This window comes from Ischnura elegans, chromosome 9 (assembly GCF_921293095.1).
Source record: "Ischnura elegans chromosome 9, ioIscEleg1.1, whole genome shotgun sequence".
Lineage (NCBI taxonomy): Eukaryota > Metazoa > Arthropoda > Insecta > Odonata > Coenagrionidae > Ischnura > Ischnura elegans.
In genome coordinates this window covers 104,272,084-104,299,800 of record NC_060254.1, presented here as the reverse complement: position 1 = coordinate 104,299,800, position 27,717 = coordinate 104,272,084, and the positions used below count along the sequence as shown (strand labels likewise).

At 38.4% G+C, this 27,717-nt stretch overlaps 1 protein-coding gene and 2 long non-coding RNA genes across 3 annotated transcripts; 1 reads left to right on the top strand and 2 right to left on the bottom strand.

Moving 5' to 3' along the window:
- Nucleotides 1-916: 916 nt before the first annotated feature.
- LOC124165167 lies at nucleotides 917-26,290 on the bottom strand. Its single transcript, XR_006866140.1, has 3 exons — nucleotides 26,239-26,290; nucleotides 25,107-25,159; nucleotides 917-997 (listed from the first exon to the last, which is right to left on the bottom strand). It is a non-coding gene; the product is annotated as an uncharacterized LOC124165167 (long non-coding RNA).
- LOC124165164 (putative nuclease HARBI1) lies at nucleotides 7,961-11,573 on the top strand. The gene is made up of 7 exons (XM_046542464.1): nucleotides 7,961-8,195; nucleotides 8,461-8,697; nucleotides 8,772-8,968; nucleotides 9,419-9,551; nucleotides 9,633-9,774; nucleotides 10,356-10,742; nucleotides 11,486-11,573. Exons 2-6 carry the CDS (start codon nucleotides 8,461-8,463, stop codon nucleotides 10,733-10,735), a joined length of 1,089 nt encoding a protein of 362 aa, XP_046398420.1. The 5' UTR covers nucleotides 7,961-8,195; the 3' UTR covers nucleotides 10,736-10,742; nucleotides 11,486-11,573.
- Nucleotides 9,283-11,583, bottom strand: LOC124165166. Its single transcript, XR_006866139.1, has 3 exons — nucleotides 11,496-11,583; nucleotides 10,787-10,922; nucleotides 9,283-9,365 (listed from the first exon to the last, which is right to left on the bottom strand). It is a non-coding gene; the product is annotated as an uncharacterized LOC124165166 (long non-coding RNA).
- Nucleotides 26,291-27,717: the final 1,427 nt, after the last annotated feature.

The following is a 27,717-nucleotide window of genomic DNA, read 5'->3' as shown; positions in this document are numbered from 1 at the left end:
GAGAAATCCTGGATCTGCCCTTGCATATTTAGTACATATTTACACTATTATCCAACTAGACCATGTACAATTACTTTTGATAGGTTCTTAAGGTATGCAGAAATATTTTTATACGAGTATCTTTTTTTTGTTCAGATTTCAAAATTCATTATCATCTCGAAATTCAAAATCATTCATTACTTGTCCCAAAAGTTTCTTAGTACATACCTTGGCTGAAATGTCTTTTTAATGTTAAATCACAGGTTTGACAAACATACATATATTTAAAGATGAAACATTGAAATGTTTTGGCTATTGTTTAAATTAAGTTCTCATTAAAAATTTGAGTGTACTAATATATTTTCTAACGCTCACAGGGCATGGTTGCAAGTAATTTGTTGCAGTAAAGGAAAAAAAATCATTAACAATCTGCCCTACAATCTATGACATTGTTGTGATACGACATCTGCTATCATCTCAAAAACGGTAAAAATGGGTGATTGGTCAAATCCACAATTTTAAGTAATTCAAATACAAAAAGAATCTTTCACCAATTTGAATAAAAATCTTGCATCCATATTCACAAAATCAATATTAAAAAATATTAAAAATTGAAAAGTTATTAATAAAGGGTACAGGAAGAGCATGGCCTTATATATACAATGAGTTATTAGAGGAAGAAAGCTGGCCACGGCGGGTAAGCTAAGAAGGGGGGCATGGTGGTCATTAAGTTATTCAGAGTTACAAAACCTCTAACTAGAAACTCTTTCCCGTAAAAAAAAGCTATCATATCATTAATCAGTTTCTGGAGGAATTTGTCTACCATAAAGGTGTATGATTTTGAAAGTGTATGTATTTGTTTTTTTCATGAAATGAGACCGATTTACAAAAAATGTGTATTACCTAGAAAAATGATAACAAAAACAGATCTCATACCATTTTGACGATCTGCCAGAGGCTGGGGGCAGGGGTCATTCCCCAAATTATGCAGTGGACTCGTTCCAGTCACGTGTTATGGCTGGAAAATCAATTTACATGATATTATTTAGAAATCAGCTTAAATTGAACTATGGATGATCTACCCCCAGTGAGAAATGGGTGCTGGAATCCACGTGGAACCCACGTGGAGATGTAACGTGGATACCACGTGTTTTTGGTCGTGGAATCAACGTGGAACTCACGTGGAAATTTGGTGGAAAAATTAAAACAGCAGTAGGTGCTGTCCTAAAACCATTAAAACCTCAACCACTCTATATCTAAACCTTCTATATATGTGTCTATGATTTTTCATGTGCTCTCATGGCTGCCTTTCCAGGAATTATATAAAAATAGAATGTGCGACACATTTTCACATAACTAGCGTGGTTTCAGGATGATAAATGACGCAATGTCACCAGAGAGTTAAGTTCCACAAATTAGAAATTCTGTTTAACATTTTATGTTAATCACCACAAATCCACTTGAAATCAACGTGGATTCCACGTGGGTCCAACCACTCAATATCCACCACCACCATATATCCACGAGTCAACGTGGATTCCACGTGGGTTCCACGTGGATTCCACCACCCATTTCTCACTTGGCCCTCATTATAACTTATATTATTGCTCCTGGAATTTTTTATAAATAGTATGAAAAATTGCTTATGCCAAATGGCCTATAAATAGAGGTCCGTGGAAGACGTTTTATTTTTTGCTAAAATTCATTTTTAAACCATGTGAATTTTGTGTTATAGAAAATCTTGGCAGTGTTTTATAATGCTACAATTTTTCCACATTTATAGCCATTTATTTTATGGAACACGTTTCATGAATACTAATACTTTTATTAAGCATTTTACATAACATTTAACACAATTTCGATTGTACAAAATTTCTGATAAAACTAAATGAAGGAAATGGTCAAGTATGTAGTATTGGCATATACGATCAGCTAATGGCAAATCCCCACTCCCTAATATATGTCTATACTTGGAGAGCCATTCCAGAATGTTTGGATTGTCATGTTTCTCTTCACTAAATAAAGCCTTTAAAAATGCTTCAGCAGTAGCGACAACAAGTTCCTCCTTCGCTTTCTTTGACTGAGTGACTGTGTGTTCAAATTCTTTAATTGCAAACTTAGCACAGTAAAATGTGCTCTGTCTTTCACAAAAAATCCTTCTGAGTTGAACTCACTTACCCTGGTATGAGCAGTAGCACTAGCTTTTGGAATTTTAAAATTCGTTTCCATCGTTCGATATGTGGCATTTTTTAGTGTCCCCCCCCCCCAAAATTTCTGGTACCCCCCCCCCCAGAAATTCCTCGAACTTCCTCCGAACTTATCCGCAGAACTTCTCCCGCCAAGAACTTTTCGCGCTAAGGTTTTTTCGCGCAAAGGATTTTTTGCGCAAAGGGGCCCTGTAGCAAAGTGCCCTGTCTCGCAAAATCCTGTCTCTGAAAAATCCTGTCTCTGAAAAATCCTGTCTCTGAAAACCCTGCCTCTGGAAACTCAGCCTCTGGAAACAGCCTCTGAAACAGCCTCTGAAACAGCCTCCGAAACAGCCTCCGAACCAGCCCCGAACCAGCCTACCTGCAATGCAAGACTTATATAGGACTACTGCGGAGAAATACTTCTCCTTGGCAAGCAAGGGGAAATCGGTGCTAAGGCCTTGGTATTGCACTTGGAGTGAGAAGTTTTACCATTGTCCTATCACAAACTCTCTCTCCCTCCAACACCTCACCCCAGTATCTCCTTCCCCTCCATGTGTTCCAATGAACGATTCCTCTGATGTCTCCAACCCAGAAGTTGAGGGGAAAATTCTGGGTGCTGGCTGTTGTCTCAAAACCAGGGAATGGTGTTTTGTGGAGCGGCCGTTTCTGCAGGGGCAGTGACGCATCAGTGGGCGGTTGTTGAATTCGCCTGGCTACCCCTCCACTCCCTGGAAGAAGCCCTCCCCTCAAATGCTGTCTCGCCTTGCATAGGCAAGCCCTTTTTCTGGTCGAGACCTGCTGGGAGTCACATGTCTTGTGAGCCATGAGATTTTTAGAGCAATTTTCTGCTGGTAATGTTTCCTTTGGGATCATGAATTTACTATCATTGTTTTCTGTAATACTTCTGATTTTTTGAATACTCTACTTTGAATAGATATCGTACGGTAATAACTCGTAAATTATTTTTGGCTACCTTTTTCTTGTGAGCTGTTTTTCTTGTTTGTGGAGTCTTTTCCCTGATCCAGCATGTGACCGACGGTTGGAGTATTTCCCCTGTCTGGACTTACGTGAAAAATCAAGCAGATTTACGACGTAACGTCACATTTTGGTAGCAGAGCGTGGTTCGATTTCCTGTCCTTTCGTCGAGGTCTCCGAGTGCTGGACAATGGTGACAATTTCTCCACTATTTCTCCACTTTTTGCAGTTTCTGGTTGTTTCTTCTCTTAAAAGTGAGTTATTTTATGTTCCATTAAGTGCTTTTTGGTTCGTGTGGGATTACGTGACTAGTGTTGCCGACTTTTCCTCGTGGTCATATGCCATTTGACATTAATGTTCGTAGTGCTCGTAATGTTCTTGATAATTTGGATAGCAGCTAGTTATTCTCGCACCCCTCTTTTTCTATTGGATTCTTCCAGTATCGAGAGATAGTTTTATTTCTCGCTTTTTCTCTCTCTTTTTCTCGTTGTCGTCACTTCACTTTTCAAAATGCCTGGAGGTACTGAAAACCCGTACGAAAAAACTTATTTAACCACGGGCGAGGATCGTAAGGCCAGGGGTACGGCTAATGTGTCCGTAGGAAGTGAAGTTTCTAATAATGAACGGGAATCTTCTTTAGAAGTTGTTCCACCTCGCCCAACGCACGAGGAAAGCTGTGATGTTCACGTCTCTCACGAAATGTCTGCTTCTCAGACATTGCCAGTTTCTGAAGGGTTAGTGATTGTCAAACAATTACTCAGTGATTTTCCGCCATTTGAAGTGTCAAACAGTGAGAATTGGTTTAATTTCATGTTAAAAGTTAATGAAATCGTTTCTTTGTCCTTGGTTCCTCTGTCAACGTTATTGTACCTTGTAGTATCTAAACTACCTGCCAGCTCTCGTCATTTTTGGTTGTCTATGTTAAACTTGAATCTCGCATGGTCTCAAATCACAGAAAAAGTTTGGGCTAGAATTGTTAGTGACAGAGAGTTTGATCGTTTGATCACTACGAAAGTTAAAAGATTTCAGTTCCCTCGCGAAACGCCCCACGATTTCGTGTGTTCTGTGCGTAATGCCACTCAGGTGCTGGGTTTGCAGTATTCCGAGTCTTCTATTGTGCGACTCATTATTCAAGGGTTAAATCCTTTAACAAAATCTGCAATTATGTTCTCAAATCAGCCTAACACATTTGTAGCATTGGACTCTGTTATCACGCAGGCTTCTAAACATTTAATGGACTGTGCTGAATATTCCAACACTTTCCATCGTATCTCTAGGAATCCGTCTTCTGTTGCCTCTTCCAGTGCGCCTAGGGAAGTTTCTTTTCCTATTAATTGTTCTTACTGTCATAAACCTGGCCACAAAGTGAACGAGTGTCGCAAAAGACGACGATTTACTCAGCCTGCCGTGAGTTTGATGAGTGTCCGTGACAAGTGTTCGACTCGATTGCCAATATTATCTATTAATCTTCATTCTATGCCATGCCAGGCTCTAATTGACACTGGGTGTTCAGTTTCACTGTGTGATGAAGATTTCTTTGCTTCTCTGAAATGTTGCCGGAGAAAAATTATTCGTCAAAGTGTTGACGTCGATTTAATCACGGTGTCGGGGCAGCCTTTTCATATTAATTCCTCTGTCTCACTCAAGGTTCAAATAGGCAAGTTTTCTTGGAACCACGCGTTTTATCTAGCTAAAATCCCGTTTCCCGTGTTACTGGGTGTGGATTTCATTTGTAATTCAAAGATGATTATTCGTCCGGCGAACGTCAGTTTTGAAATTGCCCCGAATTCTCTTTTTTCCTTTACGGACAATTGCGAAGCGTTTAAATCGGCGCCAGTTAGTAACTCGTCCGAATCACATGTTCTGTCGTCCACTGAAATCACGTTGTGTGATAAGTTGAAGGGTTTATTGTCAAAGTATCCTGATGTGATTTCTCAAGAATTGGGGGTCACATCTGTTATGACCTACGAAATTGAACTGCTAGATTCTACTCCGATTCGATCCCATCCTTACTCATTGTCACCTCCAAAGGCAAATTTAATGAAGAAGCACATCCAATCTTTACTTGATAAGAAAGTGATTGAGGTTTCCAATTCAAACTGGTGTTCGCCAGCTTTTCTAGTGCCTAAAAAGGATGGATCTGAAAGATTAGTGGTTGATTACCGTAAGTTGAACAAAGTTGTTAAATCGGACGGTTATCCTACACCTTCTGTTGAACATGCATTCCAATATCTTGCTGATGCAAAATATTTTACTGTTCTTGATCTCAATTCTGCCTTTCATCAAATACCATTATCTGAGAATTCTAAGAAATTAACTGCTTTTGTGACGCCGTTCGGAGTGTACCAGTATAATAGATTGCCATTTGGTTTTGTAAATTCTCCTCAAATATTCACTCGTCTCATTAATGAAGTATTGGGCGATTTGAAATATTCATGTGTCTATCCATATATTGATGACTTGTGTATCTATTCCAAGTCTGCTGAAGACCATGTATCTCATGTTAATGCTGTCCTCAACAAACTACGCAGTGCCGGTTTGACGGTGTGCGAGGACAAGGTTAAGCTTGGTGTGGAATCACTCACTTTTCTGGGCCATCTCATCACAAATGGAACCTTGCAAGTTGATCCTGAGAGAGTGAGACCAATTGAACAATTCCCAGTTCCCAGAAATGTGAAGGAAGTGGCCAGATTCATTGGACTTTGTGGGTTTTACTGCAAGTTTATTCCAAGGTATTCTGAAATTTCTATGCCACTGAATCGCTTGAAACGTAAAAATGTTCCTTTTCAATGGACAGCCGTTGAAAATGAGGCTTTCTGCCAGTTGAAGAAAGCTCTCACCAATCCTCCAGTGTTATCTTTCCCTCGATTTGACGAGGAATTTCATTTATTTGTCGATGCCAGTAATTTGGCGGTTGGTGCCGTTTTGAATCACAAAGTAAATGGTGATTTTGTCCCTGTGGCTTTCGCTAGTAAGGCACTCTTGGAACATGAACGTAAATTTTCTTCTTATGAATTGGAGTGTCACGCAATTCATTTTGGAATTCAAAAATTCAGTGTTTACTTACAAGTAAAACCATTTCACTTGTACACTGATAATGGTGCCTTGACATGGCTTTTCTCTCATCCTAAGCAGTTGGGCAAATTAGGCAGGATGGTTCTTAAATTATCCTCTTATAAATTCATTGTGCATCATGTTCGAGGATCAGCTAATTCTGTCGCAGATTGTCTTTCTCGCATTGAGCCATTCTCATCTACAAATAGTCAATCAGATGTGGAATCTAACACTCATAAGGAGTCAGCTGTTCCTTATTCTTGTGTGTTACATAAATTGCCTTTGTCATTTGTCGACATTCAAAAACACCAAGAAACTGATCTCGTTCTAAAGGATATTTTCAATCAGATTAATAATAATTCCTTGAACGACAAAAACTATTTTCTGAAGGGACAGCTATTATGTTATGGGAATTCTAAAATTAAGCGAGGAAGAGCTGTTTTGCCTACGGTCTTGAGGCCTATGATTTTTCAATATTTTCACTGCTCTAGTATGTCTGCTCACTTGGGCATGGCTAAAACTTATGATAAGATTAGCAGACACTTTTGGTGGAAGGACATGAAAAAAGAGGTTTATGACTTGGTCAGAAAATGCCATCTGTGTCAAACTTGTAAACCCAGAAATGCTCCACCTCCTGGCATGCTATCGTCGCACAATCCTTCTGATGTTTGGGAAAGACTTTATATTGACTTTGTGGGTCCTTTACCTCTGACTAAAGGTGGACACCAATATGTACTTTCTCTTATTGATGGATTTTCTAAGTTTTGTTTTCTTGAGCCAGTTCGCAAGGCTACGGCCGGTTCGGTTGTTTCAATACTCACTCAAAGAGTGTTTCCAAAATTCGGTTTTCCAAAATATTTGGTTTCTGATAATGCACAAGTTTTCAAATCTCATGCCGTTAAGGAGTTGTGTTTGCAACTGGGGGTTAAGCAAATTTTTGTTTCTCCATACTATCCCTGTTCTAATCAGGTAGAGAGATTGCATAGAAATCTAAAATCTGCACTTGCTATTTTGTGCAATAATGCTCACCATATGTGGGACTCTATGCTTGCTGACTTAAATTTTGCCTTGAACACTGCCTCTCATGAGAGCAGTGGTTATTCTCCTGCCAAAATAATTTTCGGCAGAGAACTTAAGCATCCTTTAATTAATCAGTGGGACATTCCAAAATCTTTATTCGAGAATGATCTCAGCGATAATGACAGACAAGCCTGCCTGGGGCCCTATCCACTAAGACAATCTCTCGGATAGTTCGTGGTTGGTTCTCGGAAAGACGTCATCATTACGGAATGAGCTATTCACTAAGGTGTATCCGAACTTTCCGTCACGGGAACTCGTCCGAGAGCGGCCGAAATGACGGAGGGTGTCGTTAAGTGACTTTCCGTTTCTCGGAAACGGAAAGTGATATGCCAGCTGGTAAGTTATGGAATATTTTTACCGATAAAGTGATGCTGTGGAAGCTGGTAAGAAATCTCAAATCATTTGCATTACTGGCACGGTATGTGTACTAAATACAATGGTAAATAGATGATTATGTACGAAGTTTGGAATCAAATAAAGTTGCAGTTGAACCGAAGAAGTCAATGCCTATCATTTTTCAAGTTGTAGTAACTTTCTTAATAAGTTCCAATTTGGGAAATGGTGTTATCCGTTGAAATAAATAAATAAATGCATTTATAAAGGCATTAACGCTTTTCAACAATGCATTAAATTTACTTAATGAATTTGTTTTGGAGTCAGTTGTTACGAATTTGACGTTGTGTTTGGATTTCGACCTGCTAGATTTTGGATTACTGCTTTCTTATTTTGACTGACCTCTTGGACTTACTCTTTATCGGAATCGCTACTTACTGACGTTTTTAGGCAAGTATTTGCTTAACGCTTTGACCTCGCACCGTTTGGACCTCGATTTTTGGATTAGATTAACGCTTTGACCCCGCACCGTTTGGACCTTGATTTTTGTTTTAGTAGTACCTCGTACTCGGAACATCTTGCGAGGTAAGTGCAATCTTTGACAAGTTATGATTGATTGTTTGAGAAAGTTCGTTTCCTGCGGGAATTCCTGGCGTATGACTGTCACTGTTTGTCACATTTGGCTCCAGTACTCTCATCATCTGATCTTTCCTTGACAACATTTGAAAAGCTTGTGGGTTTTGATATTCTCTTACGTCGTCTGCAGATCTTCACAACGTTAAATGAAATCACAAGTATCTCAATTCTATTAACAAACATAATGCAATTAAATGACGTAAATCATTTTTAGATGAACGAAATACAGGCGTTGAGGTTAATCAGAGAGAGGAGAAGAAGGGAGTTGAGGCAAGTCAACAGGACAAGGTTGCGCCGGCTCCGTGAATTAAGCGACCCATACCTCATGCCTGATGCTGCTTATCAAGGGCTTTACCGGCTAAATAAGGCTCTGACAACCGAGCTTGTTGAAGAGCTGGAGCCGCATATGCACCAGGCTGAGAGAAGCACATCAATACCTACCAAATTAAAGGTGAGAATACACATAAATGAGCACAGCAAGCCTCTTGTTATTACAAAATGATATATTTTCTGAAATGCTCCTAGGTCCTATGTGCTCTACATTTTTTTGGGCAAGGCAGCTACCAAAAGTCTGCTGGGAGTGACTGCCACCTGGGCCTCAGCCAAGCTGCTGTCAGCCGTGCAATTGAAGAAGTGACTGAGGCGATGAACTCTCCTCAAGTGCTGACACGTTGGGTTCATTTTCCACAGACACGCAATGAAAGACGGCAGGCCATACAGGAGTAAGCCATTGTCGATTTCTCTCACAGCATACATAAAAGAATACTTTGAAACACAAAGATGCATTTGCCCTTAACTTGAATGTCCCTTACATTTCCATTCTAAGTAGTTATTGATGGATTTAATAGCAACATAAATTTTCATTAATTTTGGATACGGGAACCTTTGACTTGGTGTCAGTCTTTACTGCTACACTCTTTTCTTTAGGCATCTTCTGCACCTAGCAATTGCTGATGAAAATTCCACCTTACCCAGTTCTTTTCAACAAAATCCACAAGTTCAAGGTTTTATAAATATAAAGAAATAACACAGCATCTTCCAGGGGTAGAAGTATTTTATTTAAAATACATATAAAAAATTAGACACCATTACGTCTGCCTCCTCAAATACGTTATAAATCTGAAATGAAAAATATATTGATGTTAATGCCAGAGATTTCTGCTTCACAACAGGAATTACCAAGCAACAGGATTTCCTGGTGTGCTGGGATTTGTTGATGGCACACACGTGGCCATAAGAGCACCATCAGAGAGGGAAAATTTGTATGTTAATAGAAAATCATACCATTCCCTCAATGCTCAAATGGTAAGTATTGTTGAATAGGTGAAAATAATTTATTTATATGGACATTCAATTCATTTTTCCGTGTTATACTGCATTTTATAGGTGTGTGATAGCAGGCTAAGAATTTTAAACTGTGTGGCTAGGTATCCTGGCAGCACACATGATTCGTTTATTTGGAGGAATTCTGAGGTGTGCAGAGAAATGAGGACAGTGTGGGAAAGTGGCGAGAGGTGCTGGTTACTAGGTAGTTATGATTCATGTCAAATTATTAAATCTCATTCCAATAGAAACCCATAAATTGAATAACTATTGAAGAAAATGCCTGAGCAAGATAAGATTGATAGCTAATTGTAAGTTGTAACTATTGCATGCTCTGAAGAGTACGTTAAAAATGGTTTTATGACTCAAACCAAGCGGGAAAAGTAAAAAAAAAGGAATTTGGGAAGGAGAATTTAGATTGGAATGCAGTTGAAGTTGCAAAATATAATGTTATAACAGTGATTTAAAATAGAAATTTGTGTTTAAATGGAGAAAAATACACCTGGAAAAATGGTACTGTTCACCGCATTGCATATTTCAACATGAGATTCCGCCTTAAGGCTGAATGATGGGCCAAAATTTTGGCCCATCATAATTCACAAAGCATACTGTTGAAGATAGCTGTGTGAATGCCTGAAAATATTGTGTGAAATGATATATTGTGGAAAATACTGCTGCATTTAATTACATTCCATTTTTTACACCTCATCCCTAAGGGGGCAGTTAATATTATCAAATTTTGCTTATTGGGCAGCTCCAGTTTAATTACATGATATGCTTGTTCAGGTGACTCAGGCTATCCACACCAGCCTTGGTTGCAAACACCCATACTGGATGCTGTGGAAGGTTCACCAGAGGAAAATTATACTAAGCTTCATGTGCGGGCTAGGAGTGCTGTGGAGCGGTGCTTTGGTGTGTTGAAGTCAAGGTTTAGATGCCTTCACCGCACACTTGAGTATGCTCCCGCCAAAGTGGGAAGGATAATAAATGCATGCGCAATACTCCACAATATGTGTATGGGGCATGGTTTGCCCATACCGGAGGAGGAAGAGGATAATGGGCAAATGCCAAACAACCCACCAGAGCCTTTTATTGCCCATCCTAGGGCATTATTGGGAGAAGCAAGGAATGTGAGGGAGTCCATTATTCTCCGTTTGCGAAGATAAATTATGGGTATGTGTTTCAAAATAATGTGCTTGTTTTTACCACTAACTTACTCTGTCTTCACCTCCCTCAAAGTTTCACACAAAACTTGGGCAGTCTCCTTGAATGTTTCCGCTATGGATGTTGCAGCGGCAGCCCTCTCTTCCGCTGCTTTCACCAGTCTCTCCTCATACTGGTCTGGTGGGGTATCTGCAATGGAAATTGCACCAGAAAATATTGATGAATGAACTTATTTCTTTTCTACTACATAAATTGTTTGAACTCATGAATTATATTCATCTAGGTCAGGTTTAGATTAGGTTTAGCAAATGCCCCTTCTAATTGAAAGATTATTTGATTAAAAGAAAGTCTTTGATTACTTGCTGGAGTAAAAGTAGATGATTCAAAAGATTGGCAATATGCATTACCTACATGCTCACTGGTATTTCACTTTCCCACTATTCAACCCTCCTCAAGTAAGCTTTCCTATGTTATAATGGGTACAATATAATATATAATAGATATCAATAATTAACCATAAAGGTTGATGTTGCTGGTTGATCTATTTAGGCATCTTATTCATTCTAATCATAATTCAGAGTAGTATCCTAGTGCAAATATTCCTTCATTAATGCATCTAAGAGTGATTTTACATTTTATGGAGTAGCTTAAATTTTTCCCTCTCCAAAAGAAAAAAATTCATGTGTTATTCTGAACTATTACCAGTTAACAATAGCAACAACAGCATTTCTAATGTAACTTTTAATTTTCAGGTTTACTTACGATGGGCAACTGGCCTTTTCCTCTTACGGCTGCTGGTCTGTGGAGGTGGAGGAGATGCTGCCGGTGTTGTTTCATCTAGGATGGGCTGAGGGATAAAAGTGAAGGGCTGAAATTGGGAACTGGTGGATGGTGTGATGGGTGGAGTGGTGGGAAAAGTTACTGTTTCAATTTCCGTTGGGGTAGGAAGTTGCATGGGTGGGTGGGAATCGGGAATGCCGTCACTTAATTGCCTCGTAACCTGTGAGAAATAATGAAAAGTTTATGACACATGAGGCCTCAGATTTCTTTGATGGTTACAATGGTAAATTCGATACTATGGTAAACTGTTTGAATTGAATTCTTTTCCATGTTGATTCTACGCAATACTTAGGCCTATTACTATATTGGGATATTCAAAGGTATTGAAATACCGGTTGACTGATTCAGTTCAGCATTTGACAGCACCAATAAGAAGGATAAAAACTTCCCCGGAAATGACACTTTTCCCACCACTCCACCCATCACGCCATCCACCAGTTCGCAATTTCAGCCCTTCAATAATAAGTGTATTCATTTAGAACAGCCAGCAATATTGAATATGAGATCCACCTACCTCCATTTAGACAATCGGAATTATTCGTTTCTCATTACAAATTCCTCATTAATAAGGAATTATTTTGGTTTCACCAATGCCAGGCTATAAGAAAGTGTACGTTCTGCAATGCACCTCATATGACAATAAGTTTCATTGGAGAAAATGAAAATATACTCATTATTGGGCCAGTTCCCACCATAAGACTTGTTAGACATTCTTCTTAGAGATGTCCATTATAAAAAATATCAAAGCCTTTTGAATACAAAAGTTTTTGCTGAATCGCATCAGTGAAAACTTTGTGTGAAAACCTCAACCTCATTCTCAATTAGGAAATGAATAAGTATTCTCATATCACTAATGCTGATTTCTTTGTAGTCAAACTGGCACTTCAAACCAGTCTTCTTTGGGTGATTGCAACAACATTGATAAAATGAGTTTCTTATTCAATGAGTCAACATATTTAAATCTACTATTGTCAATTAAAAATATGCTATACCAATTAATTAAGGCATATTAATTCTTCCTCAGTTAACAAACCAAATCAAAATATTTTATTTGATGGGAAAATGGTTTGATCAGCAAGAAATTGCATAAACTTTGAATATACCATACTAAATTAATATTTCTTCTCTATCTCTCAATGTAATGCTGTGTCTAAGTTATTTCGAGCAAGCAGTCATTGTCATTACATTTTTGGTCCCCAACTATTCCATCTGAGGTGAGGAAGGCTATCAATTCTATAAATATCTCTTCTGTTGGGCCAGATTAGATTCCCTCAAAGGTTATTAAAGCTTTTAATAATGTTATCTCTTCATCGTGTCATATTATAAATTATTCATTCATTTCTGGGTGATTTCCTACAACCCTATAGCAAGCAAGGTTGAGACCAAATCCTATTATGGGACATTTGTAGAATCAACAATTTATGGGCCAATTTCAGTTCAAACAGTCTTTTGGAATATATTGAAGAAGCTAGTCTATAATTGCTGTATATGTGTAGTCATTTCTCATTAGACATTTTAGACAGATAGACAACTGCCAAAAAAGTTTTGGAACTTGAAAATCTACAACAACAGCTATTTTACAATTTTTGATGGTACTGCCATTGGAATTAATCATTAAGTGTTACAGGTATCTAATCTGACCAAAAAAGTGCATTCACTAGTGTAGATTGTAATATAGATTTTCTGTTTCTAATGCTTCCTTGCAAGGTAAGGTTTATTTCAACACCATCATGTTTTAAGAGAAATGTTAACATTTTTTAGCAGAGAGCCTTATTATTATTCACTCTGTTAATTTTTTAGAAGATGAACAGCCATATTAGGAGCTAAATTAGTATTTTTTGTTTCACAGCATATTATTTGTGCTATTCCTGCCCTATTATGTAACTGCATTTTTAAATATTGGTTCATGTGTTTGATTCTGTTAATATGTATGATACTCAATGGAAGATAAAAACTTCTACGTTACTTAGCATGTGATTTTTTTTCAAAGCATCCTAGGGTGACCTTGGGCAATGTAAATGATGTTAATTTCAAGGGTGATTATGATTGACAAAAAATGAACAGTTTGAAACAAAAATTTGATTACACAAATGTAACAGTCGGAATATGTTGTCATATGTTGATCAGGTGATCATAAAAAGGTAATGGATATCTATGTCCACATAAAAATAACACATTACCATCATCAATTATGTCTAATCAAAATACCACAATATTATCTATTTTGCTCTCTGTGAGTAGTTATGGTGATATGTTCATACTGGTTAACAAACTTGTCTTTAAGGGATATTTATAAATATATTTATTATAATGTATCAAGCTTTTTGAACTAATAAACTGATAGTATTACCTAATTATTCATTGATTTCTGTTAATTTTCCTCTTCATTGAGATTTTAAGTTATCTCACAGACATATTCAATACTATATTGCATGCCATTTGTGACTAAAAGTGTTACTTATATTCTCCTTATTAACCCCTCAACGCCGTCATGCGTACCCAGTACGCGCCCTTTAAATTTCGTATGCCGCCGTCATGCGTACCCAGTACGCTTCCTGACCTACTGTATATAATATTTTTTCTCCGCCAGATATTGTGTGTTAAATAAAAACTAATTACTCTATCTTTTGAAGAAATGTTTTTCCTCTCCAATAAAATATTCATAGCGGCTTTATGCCTTCAAAATTTTTTAAAAATTCTTCGATAAAATTTCGTTTTAAACCAGCGCGTTGACGACTTAGGTCCAAAAACTGAACGCCTTCCTTCAACTGTTCTATCATGAAAACTTCCGCCTATTCTGCTTGAGAGACGTCAACAAGGGTCAGCTACTTTAGCTTGAGATATGGTATCTTCTAAGCTCAATGCCTTCTCTCCGTCTTCTCCTTGTTTGTCGTCACCTCGAGCCCCAAGCCCCCAAGTGTGTTTGGTCCCCCTCGTTAGTCCTTAGCGTCCTAAGCGAAGGGGCCATGTGCTTCGCTCTGCATTTATTTTTTTAATTTTTTTTCTGGACAGTAATCAACGAAGATAAGATTCCATCTAAACAGTCAGCGTATACCAGGGCCCCTTCGAGATATTTCCTCGTCTCTTGAGGGAGCTTCTAAACCACGAGCTTCAGTCCACTAGAGTCATTCATGTTGCGTGATGTGCTTTCAGGCAGTGTGTTGAAATTCTCATCGGGTGTACTTCCTGGGTGTGGCATTTTTATAATTGGGGATCCTACGAAATGGAAATAGTATTGAAAGGCAAAAAAGAGATTCGGAAGTCTGTTTGTGTGTTAGGTTATAGTAAATTCATTTCTGGGGTGAATTTCAAGGACCTGTTATTGCATTCGTACCTAATGGCAAGAAAACGCCATTACAAGTGGTGTATGAAGTTATTTAGGAGACTATTGAATGCGAAAGTCCTAAATTCATATGTTGTTCATAGGAAAAACACGTCTAAAAATTTGACTTATCATTTCGCGTGCCATTGGTCGAGGTAATATTTTGGAAATATCCAACGTCATACGAACTGTTTGGACATGGCCGTCACTCAATACACAATTTAGTACCAAGACTCACAGAAATACATTTCCTAAAGACAATTCCTACAGCTGGGAAGAAATCAAAGTCTCAAAGGAGGTGTGCAGTTTGTGCGTAATATGGGAAATGAAGAGTTTGCGTGTACTGGTGTGAAAAATGTGCAGCGGGATTGTTTGGATTGCTTCAAATCATGTCACACAAAGCAGATTTTCTAAGGTAAATCATTTAAATATTTGCATATTGACGTTTGAAACATTAGCATGTGATTACCTATATGAAATGATACGGTAACAATGGAACAAAGTCTTAGAAGTGGGCGGAGTGGTAAATTTTCAAGTAGGCGGAACGGGTAATCCTATCGAAAGTATCCTATCTGTTATGAAATTTTCAACCCAAAATAACTAAATTACATCATGTAATTGTATTTTTTAAATGCATGTAATGTTAGAGATCTCGTAGCTTATTCGAAACCAAATAAAAATCTTTCAAAATTGAAAATTTATTCATTAGTTCATAAAAGGATATACATAAAACAATAAATATTTTTTTAAATCGCTCGAAAAATCATTATATAGTAACGCATTATATTAAGCAAGTTTACAAAAAATTTCAAGGATACTGATCGTATATTATGAAAGATATAAATTATTGAATGATAGTATGCCAAAAAGGCGAAGTCATTTAAATCTCATCCGGCCGCTGAGATGGGATTTAATTAAATGCCCGCCGCGCTTGAGGGGTTAATAGTTTATTATTGTTTTTTATCACTGAAGCCAACACTGTAATGTGACAAGTAATGCCATATAAAGTTTCTTTTTTTGATAGTACACTACTCAACTTCTCATTAGCATGAAAAGATATTATCCATTCCCCTAATGTTGACCATAATAGATTGAAATATGTAGTCTTATGTGTAAATAGGATGTTGGCACTCCTATGGTTTGGTTTTGGATGAAATAATTTATGAAAATTGATTAAAAATTGTTATCTCTATCTATATTATTCTGTCAGCATTATCTAGCAATCGTATTCTGTTTCTATTCAATTTGATTGCTCAATAAATTCAAATTATTGCCTTCAAACTCCATTTTATAGGTTTCTACGATTCAGCAAATAGTTCTACCTGCATGGAGTCGGGTACATCTAAATGGCCCTCCACAGCCACTTGGCCCAACAACCCAAGCAATGTCTCCTCAAGAGGAGTGAGGGCTGTCACTTTGAGGGATGGCCCTCCTCCTGTCCCTCTGGCATGCCCCATAATCCTCGCAGCTTTCTGCTTGGTGTCGCACCGCCAATCCTGCCAAACCTGCCAATAAATATTCCTCTGATACTGTCAAAAAATCAAATTAGAGACAATGCTATTGGATTAGTGTAAGCACAATATTACCTTAGCCCACTTCTCCGCCGTCTTTGTTGCTCCACTGGAGCAGGCGTTGAGGCGAATAGTTAGCTGTGCCCACAGCTGCTGCTTCTGGGCAGCAGCTTGTGGGCCAACTATGTATTCTGTTTGTGGCTAACCCCAGGTGGTCCACCATGAAATTCAGGAGCTCCTCCTTCTGCTCCTGTGACACCCTGGGTGTCAACCGCACAGCACTAATGCTTACGCCAGTATCTATTGTGAATTTTGATAACTTCAGTTATTGAAAAAAATATGATATTACAAATATGCAGAATTTAAATTAGCTTAGATCACCAGGAAATATCCATCTTACAAAATATGATATTACAAATATGCACCATTTAAATTAGCTTAGATCACCAGGAAATATCCATCGAAATATTAAAACTATCAAGGAAAGAACCATTTGTGAAAGTAGTCTTGTGCAGTATCCTATGCGAAAGTTTTATTAGTTCGCAGCAACGTAATGTTGCATTTTAAGGAACAATGTTACAATAATTAACAATCGTAAGAAATAATGGATCACCAGAAAATACGCTGTATCAATGTCGCCGTGAGAATAACTGGCATTTAGTTAAGCTTTGAATATTGTTTATGTTTACCATTGATATTTACGCTTATCTTTCAGTATTTAAAAGTGAAATTACACTAGGTATACCAACGTAAAATTAGGCGATTTCGCTACTTACGAATAAAATCAATGCTGTGAGAATTGTCCAGTATAGTTGCCTGCGACTTAAAACAAAAATATTTATTAAAAATTAGCATATTTTCACTTACCTCCTCCGCGTTCCATTTTCAAAGGTATGATAAACAATTGCCGGACGATAATCAGCCATTGGCTCCGAGAGGATACGTCATCAGTAACTTCGGCAATCTCCGCCTCTTCTGCCCAAGAAGGGGGGAGGGCACGGAATATATTCCGAGAAGCATAGTGGATAGCATAACAACGCTTCCGAGTGACGGAAACGGAATCGGACACGGAAACGGAAAGCTCGATTCCGAAATCACGGAAACGAGGAGACTTAGTTACTGAATAGGGCTCCTGAATCATGTTATTGCTAATTTAAAAAAGGCCAGAAACAGGTATAAAGAATCCTATAATAAATCTCACTCCCAAATCACTTTCTGTGTGGGAGATCTTGTTCTCTGCAAAAACCATCCTGTCAGTTCTAAAGGTGAACAGAAAATGGCAAAACTGGAACCTCTGTGGAAAGGACCTTTCGTCCTTAAAAAGTATCTCTCTCCTGTAACAGTTATTCTGGAAGTTTCTCCTGGGAAAGAGAAAATTTGTCATGTTTCTCATTTAAAGGCATATCATGGTGGCATTGCTAATTCCAGTAATTAAAAGGAGAGAAATATCATTGATTTTTTTTTTTATTATTCTTTTTTTTTTTCAATGAATGCTAATGTTTGCTCTCTCAAATACTATTTGATGCTTGATTTCGGTGTTGTATTTCTATTGATTCCTAATAATATTGTTTTGATTAATGAATAATGAGTCTATTTCTATGCTTGTAATTGAAATTGTTCTGAAATATTGTATTGTACTTGCTTATTCTCATCTGCTTAATTCACTCATGTAATTTAGTGTTGGTCTACTGTGATTGTGAGATGGGGTAAGGTGGAGGAATTATGGGTGCTTGGAGGGAGAGGACGGGAGATTAACTTGGGGGGAAATCCCCGAGATGGCTCGTTTCCAGATAAGCTGTGGAGGTGGCCCCAGTTATTAAGATTCAATTGTGTTTTGTGTCACCTTTCCTCCACCAAGACTTTATGGACATTCTCACAATTCTGGACAGTGATAAGTGTCGTGATTTTGCAGTGTTCAATATTCTATCGATGGCTGAGTGATTGAATTGATCAGCTGATTTTAAGACTGCCTACTGTGTTTTAGTGTGGCTTTTGGCGTTGAGTTGCGACCTTCATCGCCCGACAAGTATGAACTTTCATCTTGTCGCAACCAGCATGTAGCTCTCATTTCTATTGTTAATTGAAGAGTGAAATTTAGAGTGATTTCTTTTGTTGATGCAATATGCAGTTCTCATTTTGTTAGCATCGCCTATGATTCTTTTTTGACTTGTTTAATTAATACTGAGAGATATATATACACATCTGGATTAAATTTAGTCAGTACTTGTTCAATAGCTGACATGAATACCATATGCCTTATAAATTGTTAATAATTATTGGAAAATCGAGGAATTTAGTGCAATCTATTGTCATTTACGTAATCTTGTTGAATTTTGGAGGATTCTTTATTGATAATTAATTATGGACTGATAATATTTACAAACATGGAGGGTTTAAATGGGAGAAATACTAATGCCAATGTATATTAATTAAGTGAGACACATATTATGCTGAATATTTTTGCTGGTATTTTGATAACTAATAATTATTTAGTGAATAACCGTATTTTTGAATAAACTTGTACTTAATGATTATATAATATGGGGTATATATTTTGTTGGTCGACCCTAACTTTCTCTTGGGTTGCAATATGAATTTTGGGTAGAAGTTAAAACCCATTTTTGTCAATCGTTGATTTTTGATAAGGTGGTTGAACCCAACTAATGGGACAACCCAGGGTTCTGATGAACCCAACTGCTTCACCAACCCAATCTTGCCCATTTACTAAGTGGTTGGTTATTGTATTGCTTTACTTGGTTTTAAAAAAACCACAAAATATCTCTGATGAGAAAAGGAACATTTGAGTTTGGTAAAGATATCCTGGTGTTATACCAATAAAAATCTTCCCAGTTCCTTCTGGTCGCTGATGATAATTATTTGTAATTTTGATTCACTGTACACCGAAACAAGCATCACATTATGACATATTGATTATTAATTTCATTTTCTTGCTATGTAATACTAAATAATCTACTCTATTTCAATTCAGCAATTATTTCTTGTCTCACTCTTGTAATTATGTCATGTTACTCACTTAAGAATTCTGTTGAATTCCAAACATCACTTCTGAGGTTATTATTTACAGAGTGATAAAAATGTATGTTCTTTTCAAAACTATTTTTGAGTGATATTTCTTGAATACTATTGTCTCAATCAATAAACTTTTTATATTCAGTTCAATTCTAACCACTGAATAATGGTTTTTGGTGAAATTCATGGGGGTTAAACAGTGGGGGTTCATCCAGTGAAAACCAGTGGACCTGTGATGCCTCGATAAGTTTTCTAGGCATTAATCAGTTCTTGGTGGACGTGTCTTGGTCCCCAAGTTCAAGCTATTTTTGTGGTCATTTTCCCACAGAGGATGTGGCATTTTTTAGTGTCCCCCCCCCCCCCCCCCAAAATTTCTGGTACCCCCCCCCCCAGAAATTCCTCGAACTTCCTCCGAACTTATCCGCAGAACTTCTCCCGCCAAGAACTTTTCGCGCTAAGGTTTTTTCGCGCAAAGGATTTTTTGCGCAAAGGGGCCCTGTAGCAAAGTGCCCTGTCTCGCAAAATCCTGTCTCTGAAAAATCCTGTCTCTGAAAACCCTGCCTCTGGAAACTCAGCCTCTGGAAACAGCCTCTGAAACAGCCTCTGAAACAGCCTCCGAAACAGCCTCCGAACCAGCCTACCTGCAATGCAAGACTTATATAGGACTACTGCGGAGAAATACTTCTCCTTGGCAAGCAAGGGGAAATCGGTGCTAAGGCCTTAGTATTGCACTTGGAGTGAGAAGTTTTACCATTGTCCTATCACAAACTCTCTCTCCCTCCAACACCTCACCCCAGTATCTCCTTCCCCTCCATGTGTTCCAATGAACGATTCCTCTGATGTCTCCAACCCAGAAGTTGAGGGGAAAATTCTGGGTGCTGGCTGTTGTCTCAAAACCAGGGAATGGTGTTTTGTGGAGCGGCCGTTTCTGCAGGGGCAGTGACGCATCAGTGGGCGGTTGTTGAATTCGCCTGGCTACCCCTCCACTCCCTGGAAGAAGCCCTCCCCTCAAATGCTGTCTCGCCTTGCATAGGCAAGCCCTTTTTCTGGTCGAGACCTGCTGGGAGTCACATGTCTTGTGAGCCATGAGATTTTTAGAGCAATTTTCTGCTGGTAATGTTTCCTTTGGGATCATGAATTTACTATCATTGTTTTCTGTAATACTTCTGATTTTTTGAATACTCTACTTTGAATAGATATCGTACGGTAATAACTCGTAAATTATTTTTGGCTACCTTTTTCTTGTGAGCTGTTTTTCTTGTTTGTGGAGTCTTTTCCCTGATCCAGCATGTGACCGACGGTTGGAGTATTTCCCCTGTCTGGACTTACGTGAAAAATCAAGCAGATTTACGACGTAACGTCACAGATATTTAAAGCTGGAACCACGATAAATAACAGTCCAACCGCAAAACACAACCTCTCATAATGGTGTTTTCAAACTGAGTGCTGGGTAATTACGGTATTACCGTAGTACTGTATAACTTACAAATTGGCCAAAATATTTCATGTCGTGGGTTCCCTTTCGATACCCCTCACCCAGGTGTTGAGGGAAGGTAGGACATGCAGCTAGATACAACAAAATCGCTTAGTTTTGATTACAGCTGTTGCCAGTCGGCCAGGAAAGGCAGTGAAATAAGTACATGTAACTCAAAATAATTGGATTCATAGAAACGGGAAAAATTATTTCCCATTTATCAATCCTAAAACATGTAGAATGAGGCTTTCTCACCCGAAGAAATAGATGTTAGATTTGGTCAATGTCAAAATGCTTTCTTTTTGCATTGAAGCTCAGTGGAGATCCGAATATCCGACCGCTTATAAGGAGAACCCCTCTCCTCCTGTCCTTTCTGTTCCTACCTTCCCTTCCCCAAATGCTAGCACTTTGTGCATTCAAATAACTATCCGTGTGTATGGATGTCTTTTAATGAATCGAATCGCTCAGTTGACGGGATGGCACCGTTAACGGTCGCCTTGGTCACCACGACACCCATTTCAATGTGGCCCAGCAGTGCGCCGTTCACGGCGTGAAATACAGGCAGTGCTACAGAGAGGCCGCTTTCTTAAGAAATGACTCTTTGCAATCAATAATTTCCCTGCAGATATTATCAGTGTTATTTAAAGCACATAAAAACTATACTATGTTAATTCCAAGATTTGGAGTTATTTTTTCTGCATTCAAATCAAGTTAAACAAAACAGCATGAATTTCCCTGTTAGTGTTTCTCATATTAGTACATGTTTACATTACGAGAGGGGACGTAACGGTTGAGAGAGGGATCTGTTTTCCCCATAAAGGGTTCCAAGCAGTGATATTTTCTGAGTCAGTGTGAGAATCCTGGTCGCCTCTGAGTGCATCTGTTTGTCTTTGGGATTTTTTTGGTTAATCAACTTTTTCCAATTTAGCGAAAAGGTGTGATGGCTGACTGGCATGCGGCAGTGACGTTTATTTTATTTATTTTTTTTTGTAGGGGAAAACTCCCGCAGAAACTCTAGTGATGCTTAAAACTGCTTTTGGGAATAGTAATCTAAGTAAAGCACGTGTCTACGACTGGTTTTCGCATCTCAACAATGGACAGATGTCGTTTGATGACCATCCTCATTAAGGGCACCCGTCAACATCAAGAACGGACGGCAATGTTGCAAAAATCCACTCCCTCATTCAAGAAGATCGTTGCCGAACCATAGAAGAACTTTATAGGTATTTTGCAGAGGTTAAGGGAAACTATCCGGAGAAAAAGGGCTGATCTTTGGCACACAGGTGATTGGTTCTTCCACCATGACAATGTAGCCGCCCACACCGCAATGTCCATGAAGTGGTTTTTGACAAAAAAAGGCATCACGCCAATCGTTCACCCCCACTTTTCACCAGATATTGCCACCTGTTACTCTCTCTACTTCCTAGACTGAAAAGGGATATTAACGGAAAAGGTTTTGGGACGGTAGGTGAAGTAAAACAAAAATCGGTGTAAGGCCGAAAGAACATTGATTTTAGTGAATTAAAAAATTGTTTTGAAGTGTCGAAGTAACGATTAGATGAATGAATGTGTTGCAGTCAATGAGGATTACTTGGAAGGTGATAAAAATTTATAGAGAAAATATTGATTAATGAAAAAGTTACTGCGCAATTCCCGTTATTTTTGGCTCCCCTCATGTATTATCCAACTAGACCATTCACAATTACTCTTGATGGGAACTCTATGCAGATATTTTTTATTATGAGCACCTTATTTGGGTCAGATTTCAAAACTCACAATCATCTTGAACTTCAAACTATTCATTTATTATCCCTAAACTATGTCTTAGTATGAGGGCTGGAATGTCTTTTTGTATGTCACATTACGGGTTTTACAAATATATGTATCTAAAGATGAGGTATGAAAATCTCAGGGAAATATTTAAATAAAGTTCACTTCAAAAACTTCAATGCACTAATATGCTAATATACTAGTATGTTTTATAACGCTCACAGGGAATGGTTGCATGTAACTTGCTCTCCTAGATTTTAGTGACAAGATTAAACAGTGGCATTTACCAGGACCTACGTCACCCTGGGCTTCCCAGGCAACTACCCAGGGTGGCGTATAGCTAGGGGGCAACCAAACGCCCAAACAGCAAAATTAAATTGTTTTCCAATTTTAAAATTTTTTATTTTTTATTCTATCTCATGGTGTAAATTTATTTTTATTTTTGCGGAAGAAAAGGTAGACTTTGTGAAAAAAAACTCATAAAGTTTCATGGCTATTATCCATGTATATAATAAAAATATATCACTGCCACTCATATTATGATGGTTCTTGAAAAATATAAGTCTATTAAACTATTTGGATTAAAATGTTCTTATTACCTCTGAAAATGCTCTCTGGTATTTCTTTTTAACAAAAAATGTACACTGCATTATACACAAAAGAGGTGATGCTACACAATGGCTCAGGGAGGGGTCAGGCTTTGGAGGATAGACCCCTTCCGCCCCGAATTCAGAGAAATTTTTTAATTCATTTCATTTTACTTACTTAATTGCATTGATATTAATTATGGAAAAGTGTAAGGATCGATAGAATATCCCTGAGAAAGCTGTAAACCTCACCATTTTGAACCATTTACATATCTTAAAATTTTCTGGGGGAGGTCCCAGCACCACCGGCTTACAATGGCAGGCATTCCATACCATCCAGATCCCACAGCATTGATTGTCCCCTCTAAAATTCCCCTGTCCTTAATTCCTAGCTGTACCCCTTTCCCCGGACCACTTCATTGGTATACGTAATTGAGGGGTATTCCATACCAAACCCCCCTTAGTAGGGCAACACAACAGCAGTTTGCTCTGTGTTTTCCCTTGAGCGGGCCCTGGTATTGATGTACAAGTCATTTATATTTTGACCGTAACAAAGATAAGAGTGCTATCCACAAGCATTCTTGTTCTTTTCCGAATCCAATCAATTCCGCATTACAATATTTGAGTGCTCCAATTTTGGGGATTTGATGGATTTTAGGGTGTTTGCAGATTATAAAGCATACAAGCCTCAAAGTCTCAAAGTCTGGATCTACAGGCTTTATAGTTGTGTTCGCTAGTTTCCTTGTGTTCACCCATCCCTATTTCCTTTGATGCCAAACGTCGGGTTGAATCGACGAGCATTTTCATACGCAAACGACCTGATGCCGGCTATAGCTGACATGGGGGAAGGAAGGTGACTGGTGAGATAGCTGTGGTCGTATGCATTCTGGCCCTGCCAGAGACCCAACTTAGGGAGACCTTAGGGCCACTGCACCGTAATTAAGCCCGACCCTCCCCTTATGGGATCTGCTTTTATCCCACTCCACAATGTTGATTGTAATGCATTTACGTACATGAGTAGGCAAAAAATGTCTTGTGAACGCATAACTCAGCTAAAAGGTTTGCGCCGAGTGCATTTAAATGGGTTTATTATAGTATCCTTTGTGTTATGTTTTCACTTAGGGCGTGTCAAGAGGTGTGCCTACGCGGCAGGATGACCAGCCACAGAAATTGCATGATGTCGTACATGTGACAAAAAACAACAAGAAAAAGGACAGGTGGGATACAACAAGAAGAGGAACTAAGGCGTTTTGGTAGGATGAGAAGTACTTGTGTACTAACTTGGGTAGCAATCTGTGCAGCCATGGTAATGCGCATAGCAGACAGACAAATAGACATCCACTTCTAAATATATGTAGAAGATGGTTAGCTAGATTTATAAAATCCCTTCTTACCTTTTATAGGAGGAATAGGGCAGGGGCGCAGCTAAGGACAAAGGCTGGGGGGTGGGTTTAGGCGCAACTATAATACTTTGGGGTGTGGGGGTATTGCATAACCGCCTTAAGATTAATGGTGTAAAATGGCGACCATTACGGTTTTCTGAGGGATATGTGATTAATCCTAATACTATTCCATAAGTAATACAAATCCATTAAGTAAAATGGATTAAACTTAAAAATTTCTCTGAGCTCTGGAGGGGTTTTATCCCCCACGCTGCGCCACTGGAATAGGGGATGCTCAATTGAGTATTGAGTTTAATTCTCAATTGAATTGCGGTGGAATGATTAGAATGGTAGAAAGTATTTCAATCTTGTTACAATCTAAGAGTGAGGGATCAATACTTATTCTAGGAATTAAGGTACAGCAATTCCAATGGAAAACCTTGAAAACGTCATATACCTCTGGGTGGTTGGCCGCCGACATGCCAGGGAGTTGTCCTTGATGTTATGGCCCTGAAATAGTGAAGGCATATAATTGTAGATAAACCTCATTTATTGATGAAAATTAGAACTGTGTGACATCTTAAGATAACAGAAAAATGTTATTCTAGACCTAACGTTGTGTGTTTTTAATGTAATAACCACTATTATCCAAGATTATTACAAGTTTTTCCAAGAGAACTTTACATTTTTTAGAATAAGGGTGTTCATAGGGGAGAATTCTTGTATTCAGAAATGTACTATGGGAGACATAAGTGATAATTACATAGGGGTCAGTGTTTGCCAATATCAATACCACCATGGGAATAGATTATCCCACAGCAAGGTACTATTGTTTTCAATAATTTGTTGAAAACCACACATCCAATTTTCCTATCAGGGCCAGACCAGTAAAACTTGGATAGCTGGCATACAAGGCTAATTGCACCCAAGGTCAAGGATGTGACGGAACTAGCAAAATTGGAGTCAAAGTATATGCGATGTGAGCAAAGTCTGGAAACGAGCTCGTAGTCTCGTAGCTGATACTATTGCTATCATCATTGATTCATAACTAATTATATTCAAATGTGAGTTTGCACAGACTACTCTGAGTGCTTGAAGGAGCTTTGCAGCAGCCTGAAACTATGTACAGTGTCGTTAACCTCAGCTTCAATATCAGTGTGGCAATAGAAATGTAATTTAATTAATTATGAATTAATTTGATTAAAATCCTGTTACTTCTCCTTGTTTAAAAGTGATAAGTGCCATGGAAATTGAATTTTCAATGGAAATAAAGTACATCCAAATGAATTTTACTTCCAGAATCAGTTAATGAGCAATCTTCCCAGCTATGGAAAAAGGAAAGCAGTCCAATGATCCGTGATTCTCCTATCCTATTAGGCAAGTTCAGAGGCAGAATATCACTCATGTTTGAATGGTGGCAGGAATGGATCCAGATTGCAGGGGGAGGCACTCCTTTACATTGAGAGGAATCAAAACATCTGGGAGTCTACCATTTCAATCCTGTTGGCATTTGCATGAGGTGGAAATCTCTCTAGCTTACGTCCACACCAATACTTCTAGGCACACAAACATATGATACATTCACTTACCTCTTGAGGTGGGACTTTGGGCCTCGCCGCGGGTCACAGGTGGTCTTGATGGCGGTTATTTAAAAAAATTAATATCGGAGCATAGAAATCATGACAATTCCTCTCGATAAATATGAATATAAGCTATTTATTCTGATTAAATATCAAACTGTTTATAACCGAATAAAATCTTAATTGCAGATTATATCGGCGTATTTAAGTGTCCAATAATATCTACCCTTTTCACACGGATATATTTACGTCGGATTAGTGTTCAATCTTTCAATCAGTGTCGCCGTTTCGTCATTGATATGAGCAATTGTGACCTTCGAATAAATTTCTGCCGCTGTCTCTTGGACGTTGAATAAAAAATTACATCCAATATTGTCCCACAGAAGAATCTCTCTCTTATTCCAATTGTAGATATTAATGCCAATGTGTTGACAAAATCCATCCTGCTACGTTTGGGCAATAGTTAACGTTGTTGGAGCTTCTGAATATTTCTGCTCTTCTAGGTACCAAGGGATTATAGGTATGAAATCATAACTATTAGTCAACAATCCTAAGATTGATTTGACGCAGCTCTCAATTCCTCTCTCCTATCCGCTAGCCTCTTCATAGCGCCATACATATTTCTTCCCTTTTGCATCCTTTATAACCTGTCCAATGTAACTCATTCGGGACCGTCCCTTGCCATTCTTCCCTCCCACCTGTCCTTCTATGATCGTTTAATCAGGCCATCATGTCTCATAATGTGGACAAGGAACTATTCCCGTCTTCTGCTTAAGGCTTTTAGAAGATTTATTTTTTTCTCCAACTTTCTTGGCACACCTTCATTACTTACACGTTCGATAAATTTTATCTTCATCATTCTTCGGTAGCAACACATTTCGAATGCTTCCACTCTTTGACTTCTCTGCTGCTATCAACGTCCAAGCCTCACTTCCTTAGAGAATCATACTCCCTATGTAGCGTATGATGTATTGTTTCCTTACATCTATGCTTGCATTATCAGATGTAATAAGATCCACCTTTTTGTAGTAAGCCATCTTCGGCAGCGTTAATCTACTGACCATTTCTGTCTTGCTTCGTCCATCGTTCGTAATTCGGCTTCCCAGGTAAGAATACGCTTTCACATCTTATAGTTTTTTATTTCTTAGCTTAATGTTTGTCCTAGCCTCCTCTCTTTTTCTGCATACTAATATTCTTCTCTGTCTCGGCTATGACTGCTATGCCGTCAGCGAATCATAGCATACTTTTTTTCTCCATTAATATTGACACTCAAAGCCTTCTCCTTCTAATCACCTGAAATTATAAGGTTTTCTTCACCCCTTACCTGTTTCATTACTGCTATCTTTATAGACGCCTTAAATTTCTTCATCCGATAGTAGTCCGTCGTAGGTATGTTAACATGCACCACTACAGAATCTACCGGCTTAGTCTCTAGCTTTACCATAATTATCCTTTTATTTAGGACGGGACCTTTTTCCCTAAATTTCG